Source organism: Chionomys nivalis, chromosome 10, assembly GCF_950005125.1.
Source record: "Chionomys nivalis chromosome 10, mChiNiv1.1, whole genome shotgun sequence".
In the NCBI taxonomy this organism is placed as follows: Eukaryota; Metazoa; Chordata; class Mammalia; order Rodentia; family Cricetidae; genus Chionomys; species Chionomys nivalis.
Window position 1 is genome coordinate 53,850,168 of NC_080095.1, and position 25,414 is coordinate 53,875,581.

The 25,414-nt window shown below is 45.6% G+C and overlaps 1 protein-coding gene across 2 annotated transcripts in view; it reads right to left on the minus strand.

Annotated features, from left to right (window-relative positions):
- Abhd12b (abhydrolase domain containing 12B) overlaps positions 1-20,514 on the minus strand; it is a 28,499-nt gene extending 7,985 nt beyond the window's left edge. The window contains exons 1-9 of one of the 2 annotated variants that reach the window (XM_057783129.1): positions 20,420-20,514; positions 15,093-15,220; positions 13,890-13,989; positions 10,486-10,605; positions 7,258-7,288; positions 4,462-4,507; positions 4,227-4,356; positions 3,514-3,551; positions 2,656-2,735 (exon numbers count right to left, since the gene is read on the minus strand). In XM_057783129.1, the coding sequence (XP_057639112.1) occupies positions 2,656-2,735; positions 3,514-3,551; positions 4,227-4,356; positions 4,462-4,507; positions 7,258-7,288; positions 10,486-10,605; positions 13,890-13,989; positions 15,093-15,220; positions 20,420-20,514 (768 nt within the window). The remainder of the gene's footprint in view (positions 1-2,655; positions 2,736-3,513; positions 3,552-4,226; positions 4,357-4,461; positions 4,508-7,257; positions 7,289-10,485; positions 10,606-13,889; positions 13,990-15,092; positions 15,221-20,419) is intronic. The other variant, XM_057783130.1, reaches the window with a different exon arrangement.
- Positions 20,515-25,414: the final 4,900 nt, after the last annotated feature.

Here is a 25,414-nt window from a genome sequence, read left to right on the forward strand (position 1 = left end):
AGGCCTTAGGCCTCGTGGCCTTGCACCCATGTGGCACTGGAGCTCACTCCCCCTGAGGACTCACACTGCCCGGTTCCTAGCATGTCCTTCCTTTGTGGGGCTTCCCTCAGCGCGCTCCCACAGTCCACGACACACAAAGTCCCTGCCTTGGGCTAGCATCTCAGAGAATGTGTTAGAAAGCAAAATCTAAAGAAACCTAAATGACAAATAAATAAGCAAACAAACAAATGCAAAAGTAAACAAAAGACAATAACATGTTCATACATCATCAGTTTCAGAAAGACATCAATTCTCCAAACTGATCAATAAATCCAATGCAATCCCAACCAGAGTCCCAGATATTTTAATAAATTGAAAAGAGTATTCGAAAATATGTATGAAAATGCAAAGGGTTAAGAATAGCCAAGGTAACATTAGAGAGATGGCTCAGAAGATACAAGCACTTGTTGCTCCTACAAGAGGACACAGGTTCAGTTCCCAGCATCCTCATGGTAGCTCACAACCATCTGTTACTCCAGTCCCAGGGACCCTGGCGTCCTCTTCTGGCTTCCTTAGGTACAACATACAGTGCATAGACATACATGCAAGGAAAACACCCATATGCATAAAATAAAAATTAAAAAGGAAAAAATTTAAGCATAGCAAAGGCAATGTTGAATGTGAACGAAATTGAAGAACCCATACAGTAAACATCAAGATATAGCAATGCTAAAGTGATAAAAATGTTGTAATAGTCACGTGAGAATGGACAGACAATGAAGGGAATTGAGAATCCACCAACTGTGCACACATGTGTCTACACATAAACTCCATACATGTAAATGCTGGTGCTGTAGAATGAGCAAGTTCATTTTGTAAGTGGCCCTGGGCTTGTGTCTACTCCCTCCACACAAATATCCATGCCTGTGAACTGCAACTTTTAACATACAAGAAAACAATTTCTAGAAAAGGGCATAGAAAAATGTTTGCATAAACTTAGGCAAGCAGAATTTTCTTATACAAAACACAAAAGCATACACTTCAAAAAACATTGGTGAATTGTTCCACATTAAGTTTAGGAAGACTTTTTCACGGGAGAAAAAAAAACGCCCAGCAAAATACTGTAATCTACCTGCAATACAATTTCCTAATGACTCATGCTAGCAGCTATGAAGAGCTTCCACAAGTAAGATAAAGTTCAATTCAAAAATGGGAGAAAGACATGAAGAAGTTCATAAGAGATGGTATATCCAGACGGCCAATGAACATGTACCAATGCCGAATCTCATTACTCAGCAGAGAAATGCAAATCAAAACCAGTGACAGACCAACACAAAGGCTAACCTGTGATACAATCATGATGCTTACACAGTTGAGGGAGATACGCGGGTAAATGCCTATAAGTAACATGATGGACCTATAAATAGCAGTTTGCGCATTATAACTGAATACCATATAGCAATGGAAATGACCAGAATAAAATCTCATAAGTATGTTGTTAGGGGAGAAAAAGAAGTAGAATGTAACCTAAGAAATTAAGCTTATGTATAAAGGAGCTCAAACGAAAGCACACTCCTTAGAGACACATCGTAGGTAGCATCACTACAAAGAAATACAGAGATGTGGCTGCCCTGAAAACACTTAAGCAAACTTCAGGATGGCTTATGGTACAAAACATTTCAGAAATAAACAGATTAAAATGTCCCTATGATGCCTTAGAGCATCAAATAATTTAACATTTGTGCCTGTATCTCCTCTGAAACCTTTGCCTTTCCTCAAACTCCCCTGTTCGTCCCCCATTTGCTAACCTTCATCGTGGCCACGAGACCATAAACAATTGAAAATTAGGACCGGAAAAGCATGTAAAATTAGGGTATTGGGCCGGGCGGTAGTGGCGCATGCCTTTAATCCCAGCACTCAGTAGATCTCTGTGAGTTCGAGGCCAGCCTAGTCTAAAAGAACTAGTTCCAGAACAGGCTCCAAAAAGCTACAGAGAAACCCTGTCTCAAAAAACAAAAAACAAAACAAAAAAATAAGGATATTGGGTCAGATGTGATTACCAATGTCATGAGGTAATTCCAGAAATCTGGAAGCTTGAGACAAGAGGACTGTCACTGGTCAAAAGCTAGCTAGCCTGTGCTACTTGGTGTGAGTTCAAGTACAGCCTGAGCTACAAAATGAACCCTAGCTCAAAAAAGATAATAAATCATAATAATACTAGGATAATGTGCACAGCAGAACAACAGATTTTTAAAACTCATCTTTATGCTTTACTCTGTTGAGAAGACTGTCCATATCTGGAGTCCTCTGTAAAAAATATTTTCTCTAGTTACTTCCTTATGATAAAATAATATAAGAGATACGGTTGGCATTCATAGAACTGAAATCAATGTATAAAATTTTATTTTCAATTTAAAATGAATCTATTTCTAATCAGTTTTAATGTGTGCTAACTTCAGTAATGCATGCACTAAAATAATTAATTTGTGGGGAGGAATCTTTCACTTAATCTGCTCCTCTGTGAGAAGGAGCCCTTGTGCCTTCAGTAGTAAACGGACCAAGGCTAGAACAACTCCGGACACACAAAACTCCGTTAAACAACGAGCCACATTTATAAACACCTGGGTATGGGAACAGCCTACGCATCGGCACGGGGTAAGAGGAGCAGAGACTCACCTTCAGCAGAGGGTAGTTGATACTCGCCACCCACATGTTGGTAAACGGAGCTTCTAGGACGATGGCATCAACTGGGCACCCTAGAAAATAAAAACAACTGAAGACAAATGCCTAGCTCTCCCCTTCACCCACAAAGATACCACCTTCCCTAAGGGGTCCTCGGGGCCCTAGACATAAACTGCCTACATTCAAACCATTTGTGAAGTTTTTTCATATGCTAGCTCTTGAACCCCACACCACAGCTGGGGGACAGTCTTGGGGTAGGAATTGAGAATGTGTGTGTGTGCATGCGCACATGTTCACAGGAGTGAGTATGTACATGCAAACATGTGTGCTTTACTCACATCTATTTAAAGAGAGCCTAAATTCATAAAATCAGTTAGAAAGCAAGTAAGCTACATTCTCAAAATCTGCTACACACTACACTCAGGTCTCTTGAACAACACTGATACGAATATTATGGAAAACGGGCTACAGAGGGCAGTGTGGCTATTATTATCCTCAGAGTATAATATTTTTCTATCTATGATTTAAATTAACATAATATATGGAGGAGGACTCTTTGAGACTAAGACCTGCTACCTTCAAGCTCAGGGTCTTCCTGCCTCAAGCCCCTGAGCATTGGGATTATGGGTGTGTGCGCTGCCATGCCCAGTCAAGTAATTGTGACATTTTTCTTAATCTTTATTCTTCATTTCACAGCCCAGGAAAGCAGCAGTCACACTGCTAAAAAAATCCTTCAAAATAGGGGACTTTTCGGGTCTGTGGTCAGTATGTACACAAATTTCACAGAACCTCCTGACTTTATGTTTTTCTACCTCAAGCCCCAAAAACTGCCATTTAAGAATTTTACGTTACCTTTCGCCTCTAATACTCTGGCCGCATTTGTTGCAACTCTGTAAAATATTAACAGTGTGCATGAGAAACAAAGCAGTTGAGTGGACAACGGCAGCGTGCGTGTGAAACACGGCAGTCGAGTGGACACGGGCAGCGTGCATGTGAAACACGACAGTCCACTGGACACGGGCAGTGTGTGTGTGAAACACAGCAGTCCTGTGGACACTGACAGTGTGCGTCCACTGGACACTTATAGTGTGCATGTGAAACACGGCAGTCCAGTGGACACGGGCAGTGTGCGTGTGAAACATGGCAGCCCACTGGACATGGGCAGTGTGCATGTGAAACACGGCAGTCCAGTGGACACTGCAGCCTCAACCCAGAACCAGCAATTGACAAAAAGCTCTGGGCTCTCTGCCTTGAAAATCCAGACAGACACATAATTTTGCACAGAATTTCAAAGGGTGTCATAGATTCTGATTTAAGGGTTTTGTTTTTTTTTAGTGCTGCCATGGATTATTCCAGAATAGCTGTTGGCTTCATGATTATACAGGGAGTTTAAGGGACTTGCCATGTCTCGAAAGCAGGCAGCTTGTCAGGGAGGCTCTCTTGGCATTTCTAGAGGGAGAGAGACTACAGAACCGAGGTATTCCAGTTCAGCTTCCCTTCCCTGTTTGCTGTGCCTTTGAAGACACAAGGACCCACCAGAGGACAACGCTTGGGCTCCCACTTACCCTGTACCCAGAGAGTGGCCCCACAGGCACACAGGGGTCCTACCACTTCTCGCCTTGGCCCATTCGTAGACACAAATGGCGTCTGTGGTTAGCCCCTCCTCAGTGGGTGTCCCCGTAGAATCCCCGAAGCCTGGCAGCAAGAAGAGGCGAACACAGCATCACGCCCTCCAAACCGAGGAGTCATCAAAAGCCTTCTGTCCCTGCCACATCTTTGTACACTGTTCTAAACACATACCTCTGTAGTCCACAGACAAGACATGAAAGCCTCCGTCACTCAGCACCTGCATGCCAAAGGGGCTGTTATCATTTCAAGCAGTTAGACGGCCCCAACAGAACAATCTCCTTCACAGTACATCTATGCCCCTACATTGTAATGGGATTCTGAAGGGCTGGGATACTACTCACTGGTAAGGCACCTGCATAGTGTGTTCAAGGTGCTTGGTTTGAGTCCCAGAATCACAAAGATTCTGTATTTTCTAAATCCAGAGGTGAGAGTGTTGTGGAACATTATTTGAAGATGTGTTACATTTTATTATGCTGTGGGATATTTGTGCAATGATGCAAAGATGTGTTGCATTCTTTTATGTTGCACTTGTTTAACTCTGTGAAGCTGTGTTACTTTGTTTGCCTGCCTAAAACACCTGGTGGTCTAGCAAAGAGCTCAGTGGCCAATAACAAGGCAGGAGAAAGAAAAATGTGGGGCCGACAAGCAGAGAGAATAGAGAAAAGAGAGAAAGAAGGGAGGAGGAGAAAAGGAGGAGAGGAGGAATCAAAGGGCCAGCCACCCAACAACACAGCAGTCACAGAGTAGGAAATTAAGATGTACAGAAATAGAAAAAGGTAAAAGCCCAGGGACAAATGGTAGATGGAAGAATTTAAGAAAAGCTGGCTGCAAGCAAGCCAAGCTAACGCTGAGCATTCATAAGAAACAATAAGACTCCATACAATTTATTTGGGAGCTGGGTGGTGGGCCCCCAAAAGAGTAAAGAGCAAAAACTAATAACATCAGAGCCTATGGGAAAAATGGAAAGCAGCGGGGGTCACACCCTGGCTCTGCCACGAGCAGATATACAACCTTAGCGTGCTTGTTAAACATTCAAATATGTAAATATTACTCAGGGTTGCTGGAGGGTTGCGTGGATAGTGTACCAATGTGTCTGTTTCCATGCCACAGTCTCAGTTAAGCATTCTCTAGAGCTGGAGGTGTGACTCCAAGGTCGAATTCACACCTTGCATGCTCAAGGCCCTGGGCTTGATCCCTGAGATCACACACACACTCTGAAAGAATGAATGAATTTATCTAAGAATAAAACACTACGCAGAGTTGTGGGGAGAGGCATTCTCATAATGGGGAGGTGTTTACCTTGAATATGGTCAAATAAAAGCTATATTTTCAACTAAAAAATAAAAAGATCACCACTTAACTATATGATATCATTGCCCAACCCCAAGTAGGTAAAAAAAAAAGAATATGAAAAATTAATTTTAAACAAACGGAAATATGATAGACAAAGAAGAGAAATTCTTAAAGATGTATTTTGTAGGTGAAGAAACTAAAGAATCATGGTATCTAATTATGTAAGTCTTCCAGCTACTTATGGACGGAGCCAAGATTCCAGCGCAAGCCTGCCTGGACCAGTCTGCATCTGTATACTGTGGGTACTGTGACAGATGTGTGTGGCCTGGACGTCTGCATCTGTATACTGTGGGTACTGTGACAGATGTGTGTGGCCTGGACGTCTGCATCTGTATACTGTGGGTACTGTGACAGATGTGTGTGGCTAAGCCTCATCGGAGATCTTCAACATTCAGATCAAACTACAAGTAAGAAACAAACTGGAACTTTCAGTTTGGGGCAGGCTACGTTACCTCCAAAAAGTTAGGCAACACCCAGGAAGTGAGCACCAGGGAAGTGGAGTAGGAATATGCGTGAGTGGTCTGTAGCACCCCACACTGAGTAAGGATAGAAGTAACACATCTTACACCCCAATATTTACTCCTAGGAAAATAAACAAGCCACGGAAAACAAAATCGATGTCTTAAGTTCTCTGTAGCTGTACTATTTAAGTAAATTCAAGGGGGGTGTGAAACTTTATAACATCAGTGGGCTGGTTAGCAGCTACTTAGGAATAAACTGGGAAAGGGCAGTAAATTGGTAATTGTGACCCCTACGTAAAAACATGAAAACTAGAGTCGAGTGTGTGGCATGTGTCTAATCCCGGTATCTGGGAGGCAAAGAGAGGCAAGCAGAGTTCTGCCCAGCCTGGTCTATATCGAAAATTCCAGGCCAGCCAAGGTTATATAGTGAGGCCCTGTCTCCAAAAAAATAAAGAAAAACAAGAAAATGAAAATGTTTATAAGAGTGTGAAAGTGTGCACATCAATTTATATATAGGTACAACCATAGTGTCAAAGGTTTTGTATGAAAGAGAGAGAAAGATCAGCAGGGAATGAGCACAAATGTAACAGGATTAGGGGAGGGGAAGAACAAAGAGGAGGGGAAGAAATGATGGGAAGGAATAATTTAATAATGAAGATCTTTGTTTTAAGGATATCACCTGTTCAGACAGGTGAAGAAATTTGTAGAAATAAGATCAAAATCATGAAAGGGTTTTGGGGCCCAGAGTTATACTCCCCTACACTTCCAGAGTTGTTCCCATTTCTTTACACACACACTCCTAGTTAGTCCCATGTTTACACACATATACACTCTCAGTGTTATTCCCATATTTACACACACATACACTCTCAGTGTTAGTCCCATGTTTACATACACATACACATTCAGAGGTGTCCCCATGTGTTTACACACACACATACACACATACACTCTCTCAGTATTATTCCCATGTTTATACACACACATACTCCCATCCCCGCCAAGGTAATGGATGAAGAGAAGGCCACCCAGGAGGGGACAGATCTCTCAGGAGACCATCACACTGAGACCCTCCAGGAGAACTCCAGACTGCAACCCTGATGAAACCGGAGGGAACTTAGAGCGCTGGTGTTCTGTGGCCGCTCAGACATACCTTTGCCAACTTAATCCTGTGAGGAGCTGCCCTGTGGCAGAGATGCAGAGGGGAGAAAGCACAAGAATTAGGAACGACCGTGACAAGTTCAATACAAATCATCTCACGTGTTATCTCATCCTATGCACAATTTCCCTCCTTTCTTTTTTAGACTTTTGTTTTGCTTTTGTGTATTCTGTTGTTATTGTTGTTTGAGGCAGGGTTCCACTGTGGTGCCCTAGTTGGTCTCAAGCTCACAGAGATCTGTCTGCCTCAGCCTCCCAAGTCCTGGGATTAAAGGTGTGTATCACCTTGCCTGGTCTAACACTTCTCCCTCTCCTCTCCTCTCCTCTCCTCTCCTCTCCTCTCCTCTCCTCTCCTCTCCTCTCCTCTCCTCTCCTCTCCTCTCCTCTCCTCTCCTCTCCTCTCCTCTCTCTCTCTCTCTCTCTCTCTCTCTCTCTCCCTCTCTCTCTTTTTCTGAGACAGGGTTTCTCTGTATAGCCCTGCCTGGCCTGAAACTCACTCTGTAGACCAGGCTGGCCTTGAACTCAGAGATCTGCCTGCCTCTGCCCCCGGAGTGCTAGGATCAAAGGCAAGTGCCACCACCACCCAGCAAAGAGATATTTCTTAGTGGCTAGGCCAGCTTGCCTGTATCAGGACCGATGACCAAAAGCCCCCTCCCCCATCCCTACCTTCCTTGGCTGCACTGGGCTCTCCAGGACTTCCCAGCACAAACGCTGGGTGATGTACTGATAACCCACCTCTGGGCAGCAGGGCTCACCTCCAGGCATTCTCTGTCAGCTGAAGGAAAGGTCCTAAAGAGTTGGCTTCAGAATTGGGGGACGAGGGGAGATTGGGTCTCCTGGACTCAATTACAAGTTGTCTGAATCCCACTAACTCTGTCATAAAGCTCAAGAAGAAATGAAGGAGAAAGACTTGCCTTCGCAAATACAAAACACCCCGAAAATGACAGCATCCACACTCACATCAACAAAAGAAAGCAAAAAATTAGTCAAAAGGTAAAAAATCCCTCAAAAAACATTAGCCTTAGAGTCCAAGTTGTTCAGTGTTAGTGGAAGTTAAGGCTATAAACCCATTTCCTAGAAACAAAAGTAGGCCCACACTTCAAATTTTAAATACGACTTTGGGGATGGGTCCAAAAATCCTAAGTCCCCATAGCTCCGGAACCTGAATTACAAATGATTCTGGTTGCGTTGACAAGATCTCCTGTGGCTTCCTGCTTGAGGAATGGGGCTCAGTACTGAGTACTGTGGGCTCAGTACTGCTGACTGTGGGCTCAGTACTGCTGACTGTGAGCTGAGACTACAAGGTAGAGGCTGAGGAGGGCGTGGCCCAAGATCTGGGTCAACTGAGGACAATTCCAGGTTCACACCCAGACACAGGCAGGGCAGTATGGTGTACTGAGCCTTTAAATAAACCTCCTATAATACTGTCCAACTTCATAAATCAGAACAATGTTCAACAAGGCCCACTGTTCAGTTTTTTTTTTAAGCCCTCTTAGGTTTTACGTGGAGTTAGTAGACCACATGGGGCCGCCACTCTGTTGTTCAGTGAAAAACTTACTTGAATCAAGATGTGAGACTTAAAAAAAAAAAAAAAAGATGTGAGAGTTAGCCAATAAGAGGCTATAGCTAATGGCAGTGATTTAATTAATACAATTTCTGTGTGGTTATTTTGGGGGGCTAAGCTAACCGGGTGGCGGGACCATGGCCTGCCGCATCTCCCTACAACAAAAAATAAAGTCTTAGGGACTGCAACTCAAAAACGAACAGAGCAAGAAAGCTCCCAATAGCAGGCAAGACTTGAGAAAATGACAGACAAAGAGACACAGGCGAGCTAGCCAGCAGGCAGGTCCCTGAGACTGTCACTTGGTTTGAAGTGGGTGTGTCCCTCTCCCCATCCCCCACCAGACATGAAGGAGAGGGTAGGTTTACAATACACTGTCCTGCCCCCTGCAACCCCCCTTCCTCCCCCATCCTCCACCCCCCCAGCCCCCAGCCCCCCATCCTTTGTCCCCTCCCCTTCCCAGCAGTCCTGCAGTCCCTAACTGATAATCATGTGGGCCAGGGAAGGCTTTGACAGCACACATCAAAGGACAACAGGCTTCTGGGAGGCCAGCTTTGTGGCAAGGCCAGACAGGGACCACAGAGACTGGGCTGAGGCATGAATATGTCAGAGTGGAATCTGTCAGAGTCCCCAGTTTCTGTGGTCAGAGTTCCAGGCGACTTCTCTCAGACATCAGACTTCACATAAAGGGAATTAATGCTAAATAAAGGACTCCCCTCTATCATTTTCTCGAAGAGACCACCAATGTGGAAATTGTTCTTTGTTTGCCCCCTAATGCGTACCTAAACCTTTTCCAGTCATCCATGGGTTTGTCAATCCATGGCGTATTTTGGAGGCCATTTGGAACTAGCAAGTGTTACAATGGGAATATATGTCTCATAGAAAGCTATGCACATATTCAAAGAAATGCAGAGGGAATCTTTTACATGCCAAATGAAGAGGATTGCATGAAGCCGTTTGGAAACAATTATTCCTAGCTCCTAGGATTTGAAGCAACCTGTCTGAGACTGAGGGGAGAGCGGCTGGGCAGATATTCCCAGTGGCCTTTGTGCAAGGCTGTGGTTCTGTCTTCTATGGTCAGCTCTTCCTGCCGGACACACACATAGACCCCCTTCCTCCAGGCTGCTAGCTCGAGTCCTTTCTTGGTTTAAAAACAACTGATTCTATTTGGATTCAATCTGTCATCCTGGATAATCTTGAGAAGTAAAGAATGAGTGGCCTCACTGAAATCGATATGGACATTTTGGAAGAATTTTCATTCCCTCCCTTTTGAAAACAGACCCACATCATTCTACATGTAGACATTTGCCAGAACACCTTCGAATTTCAGAGAAGGAATAGAAATAGGTGAAGGCATGTCTGTGCTTGAAAACTGCCTTCAGTCTCCCATGGTTTAAAAATGCTCTTAATTGCTCAAAGATAGACAGACAGACAGACAGATATAGATGATTGGTAGATAGATAATAATGATCATGAAGGTAGATAAATAGATAGATGATAGACAGATGACAAATACATAGATGACAGATACATAGATAGATGACAGATACATAGATAGATGATAGATAGATAGATAGATAGATAGATAGATAGATAGATAGATAGATAGATGATAGACAGATGACAGATAGATAGACAGCTACTCCAAGCAGAGGTGCTGACCTGTGTTGTGCACTGCCGTGAAGATAAACAATAATCGGGTTCCCATCATGAAGGGCCGCTTCGTACCAGCAGCGACACTTGCCCTTGGCCTCTGCTCCCCGGCAGCTGGGGACCGTGTGCCTGAAGAGCAAGCAGAGGTTTTACAAAACTGAAAAGGCAGAAACTCACTTCCTTTCCAGGCCCTTACACCAGAGATTATATATCAAATTATATATTTAAAACAACAGTTTTTTTAAAACTGAGTAAAACATGCACAAGCTAATAATAAAATCCAAGAGCACAAAATGTCTGAGGAAAATTGTTATTGCTATGGCTCGCCCCTCGCAGGGTGTGCCACCGGTCACTGCTTTAATTCCTGCAGCCTTTGTTTCCGTTAAGAAGTTTTCAAGATTGCAGTTCTTAAGTGCAGGCTATGAAATAACAACAAAATAAAAACAAGTTGAAACAAGTAAAAGACAGTCGACATTTACCTAGAATTTGAACCTGAACTTTTATTCCTTTCTCTCTCAGTAACCAATGTATCATTAAGACACTTATACATTTCAACAGCTGCTTAAGTTTGGATGCTCAGATTTCAGCATATGAACACGTAGGGACTTTAAAATAACAATTAAAGAGGTTCAGCAACATCATGTGGGTGAGGTGATGGCTAATCTTGGTTGTTAACTCAACACACCTAGGAAGAGTGAACCTCAGCTAAGGAATAGCTTCCATGATTGGCCTGTGGGCGTGTCTGTGGGGTGTTTCCTTAATTGTGAGTTCATAAGGGAAGGCCCTATAAGAAAGATGGCTAATGATGTGGAAATCTAGTACAGTGGAAATGCCCTGCAATCTATGATGTGTGAGTGACCTTAGCAAGGACTCATAGTAAGGAGGACACGGAGCCTCAACTGGTCACCTTCTATAACCAAGTAAGGCTTCTGCTTCCGGCACTGGGACTGGGACATGAACCCGACAACAAAACCTTTGACCTACAATCTGTCCTGCCTGCAAGTTGCACTGGGGTAATGGTGGAACAGAACTTGTGGGAGTGGCCAACCAGTGATGGTCCAACCTAAGGCCCACACCGTGAGAGAGAACCAACACCAGCCACTGCCTGGATGGCCAAGAACCAGAGGCTGGACAGCCCAAAGACCCAGGATAGAACATGACTGGGGAAAATAAATTCAATGAAATCATTACTAAAATTGGAGCATCATCTGGGAACTGATGGGAGCAAATGCAGAGACCCACAGTCAAATACTAGGTGACCCAGGGGAGAGGGTTTATAGGAGCCAGAGGGGTCAAGGACACCGTGAGAACATGGCCTACACAGTCAACTGTGTATAAGCAAGGCTCATAGGGGCTCACAAAGACCGAAGCAACAATCACGGACCGTGTATGGATCTGAGCTGGGCCTTCTGCATATATGTTATGGTTGTTTAGCTTGGTGTTTTGTGGGACTCCCAACAGTGAGAGTGGGGGTGTCTCTGACTCTTTGGCCAGCTCTTGGTGCCCTTGCCCTCCTACTAGGTCGCCTCATTCAGCCTTGATATTAGGGCTTGTGCCTAGTTGTAACCGGTTATGCTGTGCTCAGTTGATATCCCTGGAAGACCTGCTCTCTTTTTGAAGGCAAACGGAGGAAAAGTGGACCCAGGTGAGGGGTCAGGTGCTTGGAAGAGTGGAGAAAGGGAAACCGCAGTTGGGATGTATGAGAGAAGGAAGGAAGAAAAGAAGGGAAGGAAGGAGGGACAGAGGGACGGGGGGAAGAAAGAGAAGGATGGAAGGGAGGGAGGGAGGGAGGGAGGGAGAGAGGGAGGGAGGGAAGAATTTGGCTTAATGTAAGTCCAGGAGCAAGTCAGTAAGCAGCCATCTTCCATGGCTTCTGCTTCAATTCCCACCTCCAGGTTCCTACCTAGGGTTCCTTCCCTCACCCCTCAATCATGAACTGTACCTTGTAAGATGACATAAACTCTTTCCCCAGCAAGTTGATGTTGGTCATGGTGTTTACCACAACAGAAAGCAAACTGGGACAGCACTCTACCTACCATTAAGTGATGGTTACTTCAGAGCATAAGGCAGGTGGTTTAAGGTACGCCTGTAACACACCTCTGCAGCCTTCCTAGATTATACACGCAGGTTTCTTCTCCACGGACAGGCCTTTTTCATTTCTAAGCTACCCAGCTTGAAGTCACTACTCAAGGGGAGTCACGCAGCCTAACTATGAAACCAAGTGGCCTGGAGACCATAAACACCCATCTTCAAGATCTTCTGTCTTGTTCGGCTAAAAAGAAAACCCTGAAAAGCTGCCTTGTACCATCTCACAGGGACATGCAGAACTGGCCAAGAGGCGGTAAATCTTCAGTCCTGTCAATCACCAAGGAACAGAAGCCTGTCCTCCGTAGGGTCTCCGGAAACACTGCTGCTGCTCTTCTCTGTGTAAGCTGCTCATGAACATAGCTGCCTCACCAGGCCCGAGTGGTCAATCAAACTATTAGCTAGACTGTCCTTGAGGATAAGGAAAAATGTATATGCACCATTCTAGAACATCCTCCTGTTGGAACTTAAGACTCACGGAGATGAACTGTAAAACAGAGCATTGGTGATAGCAGCCAAGAGCAAGCAGTAGACCCAAAGAGAAGATTCCCAAGATTAGCACAATAGAAATAAAGTAGAAGGTACAGGACCTCCTTTGACCTTGATTGAATGTTTTCTGTGTGCTAGAGCTAGGCTGTGGATGATCCCACCAGCAAAGGCTGTCCACCCTGGAAGCTGTAGTCTTATTAGGAAGGCAAAAGTGAGTTAAGGAATCCTGTTACTCAATGACCCTGGAAAGAGCTGCCATAGGTACGGAACACAGACAGCCAGAAGCGCATTTCCCTGAAAAGGAAGATGAAGAGTAGGGGAAAGGAAGGGTTCCTGAATGTGACCAAAGTAAGACCCAAATATGAGCGAGGGTGGGGTGGGGCATGGGGAGTTGAGTCCTGGTCGTGACTTTTGTCAGGGAGCAAATGTGTCTGCAGCAGAGGGATGCCGGCAAGGGGGGTGGGATAAGGCAGAAGTGGGCGGGACCGACTTAAGACTCTAAAACAAACATTCTGTACGTAAAATGGAGCAGGGAAGTTGTCACAATAAAAGGAAAGGTATGTGGAATGCATCTAGAAGGTTCCACAGCCAGCCAGGTGTGGCACAGGGGCAGCACAGCCCTGCTTCCTCTACATTCTCCCAGTGCATCTCCACATCCCCCGTGTGTGTGTCTGTGCGCCATCTCTGTCTGTCTCATCTCCCTCTCTCTCATCTCTTCTTTCCACAGTTGCTGCAGGTAAGAAGATCAGGGACCTCTTAGATGGCTCACCGGATGACACATTTACTGGCCACACACGCACAAGAACCAGAGTTAGGAAGGCATCAGTCAGCTCACTCACCAGACGCCGAGCAGCACCCCAGGCTCAGGCCTGAGGTAGAAGTTCACCGTGTGAGCGATCTTTGACTCAGGTCTCTTTAAATCCACAAGGGGGGTTTTATCTGCAAAGCAGAAATCATAATCCAACCCTCAGCATCAGGCTTCATGTCTGTCCGTCAGTTTTCAAAGAAGCTTTGTTTCTGTAAGCTAATCAGTTCTAAGCTGCTAGCTAAGCAAGATTCTCACCCTTTTTGGAGCTAAAAGCAGAAAAAAAATATTTCTCTAAAAAGGTAAGTAGAATCAGGTAAAAATAAACTCACAAGGAATACCATTATCTTTAGCTATAAGGCAAAATTTAGCTAGTACTGACATACAACACAGTGAAAGACACTGAGAGCGAGGGCTTCAGTGAGAGGTCAATCTCTCTCTCTCTCTCTCTCTCTCTCTCTCTCTCTCTCCCTCTATCTCCTCTTCTATAATTGCTCAAATAAGAAGAAAGATTAGAAGGCCTAAGTGATGGGTCAATGGATAACATGTTTGCTTGCCACAAAAGCTAGGCAGACATGGCAGCCAGCCTGAAATCTCAGCAACAGAGAGGAAAAGCAGGGGATTCCCGGGGTAAGCTACTGATCTGGGAGCACCCAATGTCAACACACACACACACACACACACACAAATGCTCACATACACACACACAGACATACACACACATGTGCATGTACATACATATATACACATTCATACACTCATATGTGCACATACACACATACACATACATTCAGACACACATGAACCCATACACACAAACACACAGAGACATATACACACATATGCACATAAACACACAGACACATGTACATATGCTCACATACATATACAGACATACATACACACATACTCTCATATACACATATACACACACTCATACACACATATGTGTATGTACACATACATACACATACAAACATTCAGGTATACCCATGCATACACAGAGACACATACATGAACATACATACAGACATACACAATGACCTATGAACATACACACATCTTACTAGCAGAATGGATGCATTTGTGCTAACCATCAATATAGTAGGTTTCCAACCAGGTGAGTCTAGCCAGGATTTTGTAGCAAGTGATTTTTCTTGTGTCATGACTTTAAGAGCAGTGAGTTTGTCATTTGGGAAATTTTATGTAGGAATATTCGTGGGCAGTGCATACTTACAAAAATTGAAATAAATCAACATGTTCATGAGAGGAGGAAAAACACGTTCCTTGAAAGATTTGCTCCTGAAACTTCGGTACCCAGCAGCTATTTGTCTTACGAGTGCTGAGCAGGCGCGTGGGAAACATCTGCAAAATATGGAGGAATAAAGTTTTCAAGATCAGCCCCAGCTTTGTCTTGGTTTGTTTTCCTTTTAAGATTCAAATCCAGGGGCTGGAGAGATGGCTCAGCCGTTAAGAGCACTGGCTGCTCTTTCAGAGGACCCAGGTTCAATTTCCAGCAAACAGCTAACAACTGTCTGTAATCTCCAGGATTTGACACCCTCACCCAGACATACATACAAACATGCAGGCAAAACATCAATGCACATAAAATAAAAATAAATATTTTTTTAAAAAAAGCTTCAAACCGAATTCCAGAGTCTAATCCTGGCATATCAACAAAATCCTTTACGCAGTTTGTAATTATTTAAGGGGCGCTGTTGGGCAGTCAGGTGAGGAAACCCCTGCCAGTCCCTGCAGAAGCCGAGCGTGCCTGGAGCAGGAGGGCAATCTAGGACCACACTTCTGGGTGAACAGCCCATAGGAAGCCTGGACAGCACCCCAAAGTGGAGCATTAACAGCTGCAGGCAGCTTAGTGGCCTGAGCTAGCTCTGAGTGAGCAGCCACTAGAACCGCACTCTTCTGGCTGCATCTCCAAAAGCGCACTAGAGAAGATCCCACTTTGAGATGAGAAGGACCTGTGAGTATCAGGGACAGAAAAGGACACCAAGGCGCTCCAACAGGGCTGAAGCCAGGGCAGGGTGACGTTGGATCACACGCATCTTCATTCTTTTTTGTTTGTTTTCTTTTTGGCATTTACTATTATTTTATGTGTGTGTTTGTTTTGTCAGCGTGTGTGTATGTGCACCACGAGTGGCCCTTGGGCCCTTACATCTTTCTTTTACTGTGCTCTTCAGCACACACCCGAAGCTAAGTGCCGTGACAGCCCAATGACGACGCCCACTAAGGCCACCTGTCTTGAGTCACATTTTTCATGAAGTTCAAGATCGTGTCCTGCTTTTGAGAGCTGAACCAACATCTCCAGCTTCCCACTTACATCCCCACCATCCATTGTGCAAATCCTTTTCCCTATGGTAACTATGGTTACCACTGATTGTTCGATGTGATGATGTCCTTAGAAGGCCGCTTTGACCTCATCTGCTAGACCAGAGGGAATCAGGTAGTAACTGCCGTCAATGAATGAACCACTTTCCCCGAGTCTGCCTGATCCCAGAATTTTGCCATAATCTCTAATAAGCTGTTACAGACATTCTGAGTTCTACATGCAGGCGAAGAGGACCCTACAAAGAGAACCCCAGGAACGGTGCTGCTCCTGGAGAATGGTATTTCATGTTCCCTTTTCCCCTCTGCCCCCTCGCCCTGTCTCAGAGCCCCTTCCTCCTTATTTCTGTCCCCCTTTCTGTCCCTGTATCGACAGGAGTCTCCCGTTATGGAAGCAGTCAACCTCTAAGCAGTTTTCCTTCAAGCGTTGATGACGTAAAAACTAAAGCATCTATCCATACCCAGAAGAGGCTTAAAGAGAAATGACGGATCACGGATTTGGGACAGGTCTGCCAGCAGCAGAAAAGTTATGCAGGTCTCCAAGTCACGGGCAGCTCTGCAAATATATCACACATGGCCGACTGCCCACCCACAGAACCAGCAAGGAAGGACACAGAGAGGACTGTTTCATAACACTCTAGAACAGCCACCACGGAGGCTGCAGGAAGGCCAGGGCCTTGTTCTGGTTTTAAAGATGAAAGTCACACCCGGAGATTCTGCTTTGAGCCGTAGATCAAGGCAGCTGGGCAGACAGAGCAGGAGTCTGTGAGGGTAGGCTTCCTTCCCGTGCGCCCTCCTGCTATCTGTCTCTGCATTCCTGCACACCCTTCCCCAATCCACACACTCCTTGCCTTCCAGGCTCCCCACAAGTCATCTTTTGAAGGTAGGCAGGGTAGTCTCCTGCTAAGTTACCTTTTGAAGGTCTGTCTGCTTGGGGGGCTGAGGCATTGAAAAGAAATGTGTTTCTATTTTTTTTTTAAGGAATAATTTATATGGGACCTTTTTCTCAAATAGCTCCAGGCACTTCAGTGAGAGCCATTTCAGGGAGAGAAGAGAATGACCTGATCCCCCGCATCAATAATGCAAAGGTGTTTCTTTTAATGAGGGGGCTGTCAATTTGACTTGCCCTAGATCAGCGGAGGATCAAAAGTCACCAGCGGCTAACAGACCTGATTTGAGCAGGGGAGGCAGTTCCTGGCCAGTCCTGGCTACAGGCTGGCTACATCAAACAACCACCTGGGAACTGGGGTGTTCTTTCACCTCCTCTTGATCAGAGGCAGCTGCAACCACGGGGGCGCCTCCTAGGGACCCGAGGACCATGCCGGGAGAGTTCCTGGTGAAAACCTGCAGGAGTTAGAACTTATGTACAGCGAGTTCTTCCTGCCCAGATGTGTCCACAAGCCAGCTTCGGGCAGCCCAGATCAGACAACATTCAGCCAGATTGCTGTACTTCTATTCCATTGCCGACTGACGCAGTCAACCCGTGATCAGACAACATTCAGCCAGATTGCTGTACTTCTATTCCATTGCCGACTGACGCAGTCAACCCGTGCTCAAGGCGTCTCAGGCTACGCCCTCCTGACTGGACTTCATCTCACTCTCTTTGCATGTGTTTCGTGGTGACACAGCCTCTCTACACAGCCCTTCCCTCTGTGGATTTTTCTTTCTGCCCTTCTCACTCATGAGCAGAGCCTCGAACTGACCCTCAGTTGCTTTTTGATACTTCCCTATGTGCCAGGTCCTGAGGATTTGCATAACATACAAACATAACATACATAGCATAACGCAGCTTCTTCGACATCCCTCTCTGTCTACCACATGCCCAAGTCCACTCTGTATCTGCTGGCTCACGTGGTGAAGATTGACAGTGGAGATATGAGGAGGAGGCATGGGGACATGAGCGGAGGCATGGGGAGATGACAGGGAGGCAGTGGGGACATGAAGGGGCAGTGGGGACATGAGGGGGGCAATGGGGACATGAGGGCTTCATCCTTTATGTTTTTAACTACAATTGAAAAATGAGTCGCCAGGAGCTCAGCAAGTCCAGGAATTTTGCCTGCTTTATTTACTCCCGTGGGTACAAGTCCTAGTCTGCTAACACGTGAGATATGAAGTGACCAGTACTGAGGGAAGATTTAGTAAGATCTTCAGCCCCTCCTAGAAGCCCTCTGTGAACCATCTAGAACAGAAAAGTAATGACTTAGGGCAGTGGTCAAAGAGGAAAACAGCCTTTAGGCTTCTTCCTCCTGGCTCCTGTCCTGAGGATATTTTCCATTTTCCTATTTTGTACTACTTGCAAGTGAAGATCTATTCTCATGGTCCAATCCACTTTAAATAGTAAGTGTATTTGATGAACTTTTAAAATAAATACACTAGCAGGGAACCAGTCTGGGTCAGATTTCTGTCAACTTGGCACTAGAGTTATCTAGAAAGAGGAGTCTAAATTAAAGTACCTCCATTAGCTTGCCCGTAAATATGAATGTGGGACATTTTCTTGGTTAACGGTTGATGTGGCAAGGTCCAGACCACTGGAAGCATGCCATCCTTGTGCCTGTGGCTCTGGGTGATATTAAAAAGCAGGATGAACAAATCTGGCAGTGGTGGCACACGCCTTTAGTCCCAGCACTCGGGAGGCAGAGGCGGGCGGATCTCTGTGGGTTTGAGGCCAGCCTGGTCTACAAGAGCTAGTTCCAGGACAGGCTCCAAAGCTACAGAGAAACCCTGTCTCGAAAAAAAAGAAAGAAAGAAAGAAAGAAAGAAAGAAAGAAAGAAAGAAAGAAAGAAGGAAGGAAGGAAGGAAGGAAGGAAGGAAAGAAAGAAAGAAAGAAAGAAAGAAAGAAAGAAAGAAAGAAAGAAGAGAAGAGAAGAGAAAAGAAGAGAAGAGAAAAAGCAGGATTAACAAGGCAGTAAGCAGCGTTCCACCTTGGCCTCTGCTTCACTTCCTGCCTCCAGGTTCCTTCCTTGAGTTCCTGCTCTAACTTCTCTTCACGATGGAGTATAAGCCTAAGACAAAAAGAAGCCTTTGCCTCCCCAGGTTGCTTTTGGTCAGGATGTTTTATCACAATGACACAAGAGCAAATGTTCCCTGTTGGTCATCATGCCTAAGGCCCTCCCAAGTGAGGTCTCCTGTGCATGGCTGTGATCCTAGAGCAGTCTGTAACCAGCACAAGTTAAAATGGAACAGAAAGAAGAAATGTAGGGTCGGGCGGTGGTGGCTCATGCCTTTAATCCCAGCACTTGGGAAGTAGGGTTAGGCAGATATCTGGGAGTTGGAGGCTAGCCTGGTCTACAGAGCAAGGCATCTAGGGCTACAGAGAGAAACCCTGTCTCAAAAAACTAAAAAAAAAAAAAAAAAAAAAAAAAAACGAGAAAGGAATGTAACAAAACTAACAATACCTTCCCCAGGTCAACAAAACAAAAGAGATACATACATCTCCTGGGGCCACTGTCTCAGACCCAGCACTAGGCTCCCATGCAAACAAGATTAACAATGTGGTACAGATCTAACAAGTGATGGAGAAGATTGTCCAGACTCATGGGAGCCAGAATGTTTAAAAGCAAACAAACCAAACACCATGATAAACAGACATTTTCAGACACAAAGATTGTTAAGGATTTACACAGGTAATCATAGACAAAGTGACTGCAGTACACCCAGAAGTTCAGCCAGTCTGAACTCCCGACTGGAGACCGGATAATTTCGTCACTCCCGGGAACTCGCACCCGGGAACCAGGTATTTATCACTACCTGATCTTTCTCCACCTACACAGACCCTTGACCTTAAAAGAGTCCACCCCATATTACAGCACATTGTAGGCTGTGGCTGTCTCTATTATTAGTAATATTTAAATCCATCCGGTAGAGTTGCAAATTGAGCAGGTAAGAAAACTCATTTTTTTGGAGTCTCGTTTCCAAAACCCTTATACATTTCTAAAAAGTTAAACCTGCCTGCCTCGCTGGCGTGGGTAGGATTTGAAGACTGGAAGATAGCTATCTCCCAGAACTGCAGAGTAAGCGAGGGTGTAGAAGCCAGGAAATCACTGTCCCTGTCCCTGTCCCACTCCCAGCATCCTCAGCCCCCCACCCTCACCCCGCTCCAAACTCCAGCCCTAAAATTCAGAGCTCTTTAGACCGCAGAGAATGATGGACCAACGCAGCAACTGCCTTAGCCTTGCCTGGAACAGCGGGGCTATGGAGGTGACTGAGGGACCAAACACACTCACCTCAGGTTCCTCACGACCATATCCCACCAGGAGGCCACGCAGGCACAGGCCGGGGGCCCAGGCTCCGAGGCTGCTTCACAGTCCCTAGAATCCATCTCCAAGTGCTGCCACCTCTGAGGGAGCTGCCACAGGCCACCGAGGCCCACGTTTGCCCTCTCCTCCCCTGCTACGCTGGTTCCCGCCTCTTCTATCGCCTAGAAGGAAGCTTGGCCACCTGCCAGAGGTCACACTCATCTCAGGGGCTGGGGCTTCCTTCCCTGGCTGATCTCATACTCAAGCACACACGTGAAGAAGAATGAAAACAAACCATATAACACATAGCTGCATAACTATTTTGTTTTCTGTTTACTTTCCATTGGTTTTATTATGTATCCCTAGGAGTTCTGGCAGGTGCTTGCTCCAGCTGAACCCACTGAATAAAGAAAAGCTTCATTTTTTTTTTCATGCTAGGCACGGCTTTCTAAGAGCTACCTGTCACAAAAATTCCTTTGGTTCCCTTTGGTTAAGCTCAGAGGCTGGAGAGACGGCTTGGTGGGTAAGAGCACTGGTTGCTTTTCGGGACAGCAGCACAGCCTTGAACTCCCAGCAGTCTGTAACTCAGTTCAGAGGATCTCATAGCCTCTGTGGGCGCCAGGCATAAAAGTGGTGTTCAGGCAGACCCACGTGTAGGCAAAACACCCATACACAAATCATACAGTGTTTTAAAGGTTCATCTGTCCAGGGGATTTTAAAGCTACATTGAGCTACACAATTACTCCATGTATCCAAAATGAAAATCTCTTTGGTGTTTTCTTTACTTATCAGTATTTAGCCAAGCCCATTCTTGGGGCAAGGAGCAGCCACTAGGTGGCTGCCACCTAATACAGGTTACATTCAGTAGTTTTTCTTTAAGAGCAGAAGCTACAGGCTAACCAGAGCTGCTCCCGAGAAGCCACAGGGCCAAAGAGTGGGGGTGAGGAAGGGAAAGATGCAGTGTGAAGCCTGCATCCAGGCTTCCTCCTGGAGCAAGGTGCAGCAACCCAGAAGTCACATGTGACCTTTCTGTGGTGTGGGTTCTGGAAGGATCCATATTGGCTCAGGACCCCAAGACCAAGTTCCCGCAAAGCTTCTCACAGAGGGACAAACGGCAGGGAATAAGAGACAAAGACAGCAAAGAGAGGATGAGGAGAAGGGGAAGGAAACCAGGGGTAAACAGGCAGGGGTGTTTGTCCCAGAGGGGAGCAAAGGGCTGCCCTCCTCTGGATAGAGGAGATAGATATGGGACATGGGCAAATGGCGTTTATAAAGGTAAAATGGGAAACCCTGTGTTACGATGAGGTGTTTAATTTTAATTGGCCGTGTTCTTTAGGTAAACCAAAGGGGCCTTTTGATTGCTGGACTTCCATACTTTGATACCTGGACCTTGGTAGTCAACCTCAGCAGAAAGAAGTGGCCAAATAAGGGAACTGATCTTGGTGGGCTAGCTTTAGGAATGTAACCTAATGGTTTTCAGCAAGGCAGAGGGAATGGCAGAGAAGAGCAAGGCCTGCCAGAGCCACATGCTCGAGTGGGCTCATGTCTCTTCAGGGTCTCTGTGGTCTTTGACTATGAAACCCCAGAGAGCACGCTTGGAGAATATGGATCCCTCTGGAAGAAAAGACAACTGTCTAGAAGGGGGTGGCTCTTGAGGACTAAACCATGCTATAGAACTGACAAGGGCAGACTGCCTTTTTCTCTTTTAATTACTCTTACAATGCCCGTTTGGGAGGCAACATGGGGCTTACACCTCTGCCTCCCATGTGCCATGCGGGTCTTCTCCCACACGTGCCATGCCGGTCTTCTCCCACACATGTGCCATGCCGGTCTTCTCCCACAGGGCCATAGCTGTGGTCTAGAGATAAACATTGATAAACGACTCAGGTGGGCCTTGAATTCACTCTTCCAGAACTTCAGCTTGTGGTCTCTCTGCCTCAGCCTCTAGAGGACTTTAGACTACAGGCCTGTCCCTCCAGGGCCAGCTGCAGGATGTCCACCTTCTGATTCACATCAAGATACAAGAGGACTCAGGCCAGGCTGAGTCCGTGCCAGCTGAGTCCATGTCAGTCGGTATCCAGCTGCCTCGTTAGTGGGCTGAGATGCCTGAGAGGTGAGGCTGCTGCAGGCGAGGCTCCACGGAGTCACACCTGTTGATGAGAAAGCTCCTTGGGATCCCACCTCAGGAGCTGGCTGTGAAGATGGTCGGAATTTCCAAGAACTTGTTCGAGGCATCTCAGGGTGAGCCTCTGGGTCATGCTCTGTGGCGCTGGGGACTCCAGAGAGAGCCAGCAGAGGAGGGAGCTGAGGCCGGTTGTAGTTGGACTTTATGTCAGGACTGCAAGTTCCCAAATAATGACACGGAGGCTTATTAATTATGCTAGCTCAGCCTATAGCTTAGGCTTGTTCCTAATTCTTGTAACTTAAATTAACCCATTTTTTAAAAAATCTATGTTCTAGCATGTGGCTTGATACCTCATCTCCATACTGACTACCTGCTTCCCTCCCCAACCTGCATCTGGCCGGTAACTCTGCCTTTCTTCCTCCTAGAGTTCTTGCTTTTCCCAGAAGTCCCGCCCATGTTGTGGAATATTACTTTAACTAGGCGAAGATGTGTTACATTTGTTCATGTTGCAGAATAGTATTTAACTATGCAAAGATGTGTTGCTGGTTCACCTTGCCTGCCTAAGGCACCTGACTGGGCTAATAAAAAGCTGAACAGCCAATAGCTAAGGAGGAGAGCATTAGGCAGGACTGGATGGCAGATTGAATAAGTGGGAGAAGAGAATGTGAGAAGGGAGAAGAAAGGAAGATGCCCAGGGCCAGAAGTCAGGCAGCCAGACAGGGAAGAAGTAAGAAATTAAGATATACAAAATGAGAGAAAGGTAAAAAGTTTGGAGGCAAAAGGTAGATGGAGAGAAACAGGTTACATTGTAAGAATTAGCAAGAAATAAGTAAAAGGTAAGGCCAAGCACTCATAACCAATAATAAGTCTCTGTCATGACTTGGGAGCTGGCTGGAGGCACAAAAGAAAGCCTACAGGCCTATGTTCTTCTCACTAGCTACTGGCCATGCCTTTTAATACAAACCACAGCCATACATCTTCACAGAGGGCACAAATATCCCACAACAATCAGTTTGCCTTGGAGGACCCCAGATTTTATTTCCAGGTTGAGAGGACAGGGGCCTGCCTTTAGTTGAGCAAGACCAAGCCCAACTTCTGGGGAAATGTTTGAAATAACCAGCAAAGTTTCTATAACTGGAAATTAGGGTGTTCTTTTCTTAGTAAGATTCTTAGATCAATGCTCTAGGAGAATCATTCTCTACCCTAGACAGTCAAACAGACAGACAGACACACATACTTCATTTCCCTTTTTCCATCTAGTCTTGAACTGATCCTCCTGCTGCCTCTATCTTCAAGTACTGAAATGACAGGCACACCCCGCCGTGTCCACCCCCTTTTCAAATGACACATTTTAGAAGCCAGAGAGCAGGATCTCCAATCTGATTTGCCATAATTTAAAAAAAAAATCCATTCATTTACTTGTAGGTTTCAAACACCACACTGGGTACTGGAGGAATAGGAAGCAGAATCCACTGGTAGGGAGACCTAACTCAGAGGGAGTCATAATAATATAGAACAGGAATCAAAAGTGCTCTACATCAGAGATTATATTGGAGACTAAGAGGTCTGGGGTGGGGAGAAGGGGTAGAGGAAGAAATGGAAAGAGAGAAGGCGGCCGCCCTACTAAATGCTCCCAGACCTGAACACCCAACAAGAGTGCATTTAGCTGCATACAAATTACACAAGAAAACCGAGCCCTACCTTGTGCTGGGCTGGGGATTGCCCCAGACTCCTGGTGCAGCTAGGTAAGCACTCTACCATGGAGCTGCACCTAGCCCCAAGCTGACTTTTAGTGCTATTAGCAATGCACATGTAAACGACACACATGAGCAAGTCCTGTGACATGTCACATGGATGCTAAGACAAAGTGGCTGGTGCAGGTACAGGAGGGACCAAGATGTCCCATCAGGAAAGAAAATCTCAGCTGGAGTCAGATAATTTTGCCACCTAAAATTACGTTGGGAAAAGGGAATGGGAGATGCTACTGTCTGCTGGCTGTCCGCCAGCTGTGGAGGTGAGCTCTGGTGAGGAAGTTTTTATAGCTGCAGAACCAGCAAACGACAATTGTTGGTTTTCTCTTATGTAGCGCCTGCACTATGGGATGGTACACGAGCTGGGAACTAGGCCAGAGATTTAAAAACACACGCACACAGACAGAGACACAGGGACATGGGTCATCCTTGATAAGAATGCCAACTTTATTGTGTTTATACTTTATTTATACTTTATATATATATATTTATTATATATTTATACATATAAATATATTTATATATTTATACTTTATTCTTTTCATGACTCAATAATGTCCCACTGTATGGCTATACACATTGTGCTATCAGTGCTTCAGTTGACAGAAATCTGAGCGGATTCCATATTTTGGTTAGTTTAAATACGGCGGTTATGCTCATTTTGGTGCATGGTTTTATAGACTCATATATTTTCATTCCTTTTAAGCCCAAGGTCATTAACAGAGAGTCTACAACCTAGGGGTTAAAATACCTGTCAACTTGACAGGGTTTGGGATCACCTGAAAAATACCCCTCAGGGCATTTCTCTGAAGGCATTTTCAGAGGATGGAGGATCCACCCTGAACATGGGAGTCACGTTTCAGGCCAAACGAAAAGGCGAAAGCAGACAGAAGAACTCTAGCACCCATCTCTCTGCTTCCTGACTGCAGCTGCAGTGTGAACGTCCGCCTCCCACTCGGCTGCCATAGAACTGCTCTCACTCCCCAACCACGGGGGACTGTAGCCTCAAAACTGTGAGCCAAACTGAATCCTTCCAGCCTGAGGATGTTTGTCAGGTCAGGTGGCCTCAGCAACGAGATAGTCATGAATACATGTGGGTAAACCTGT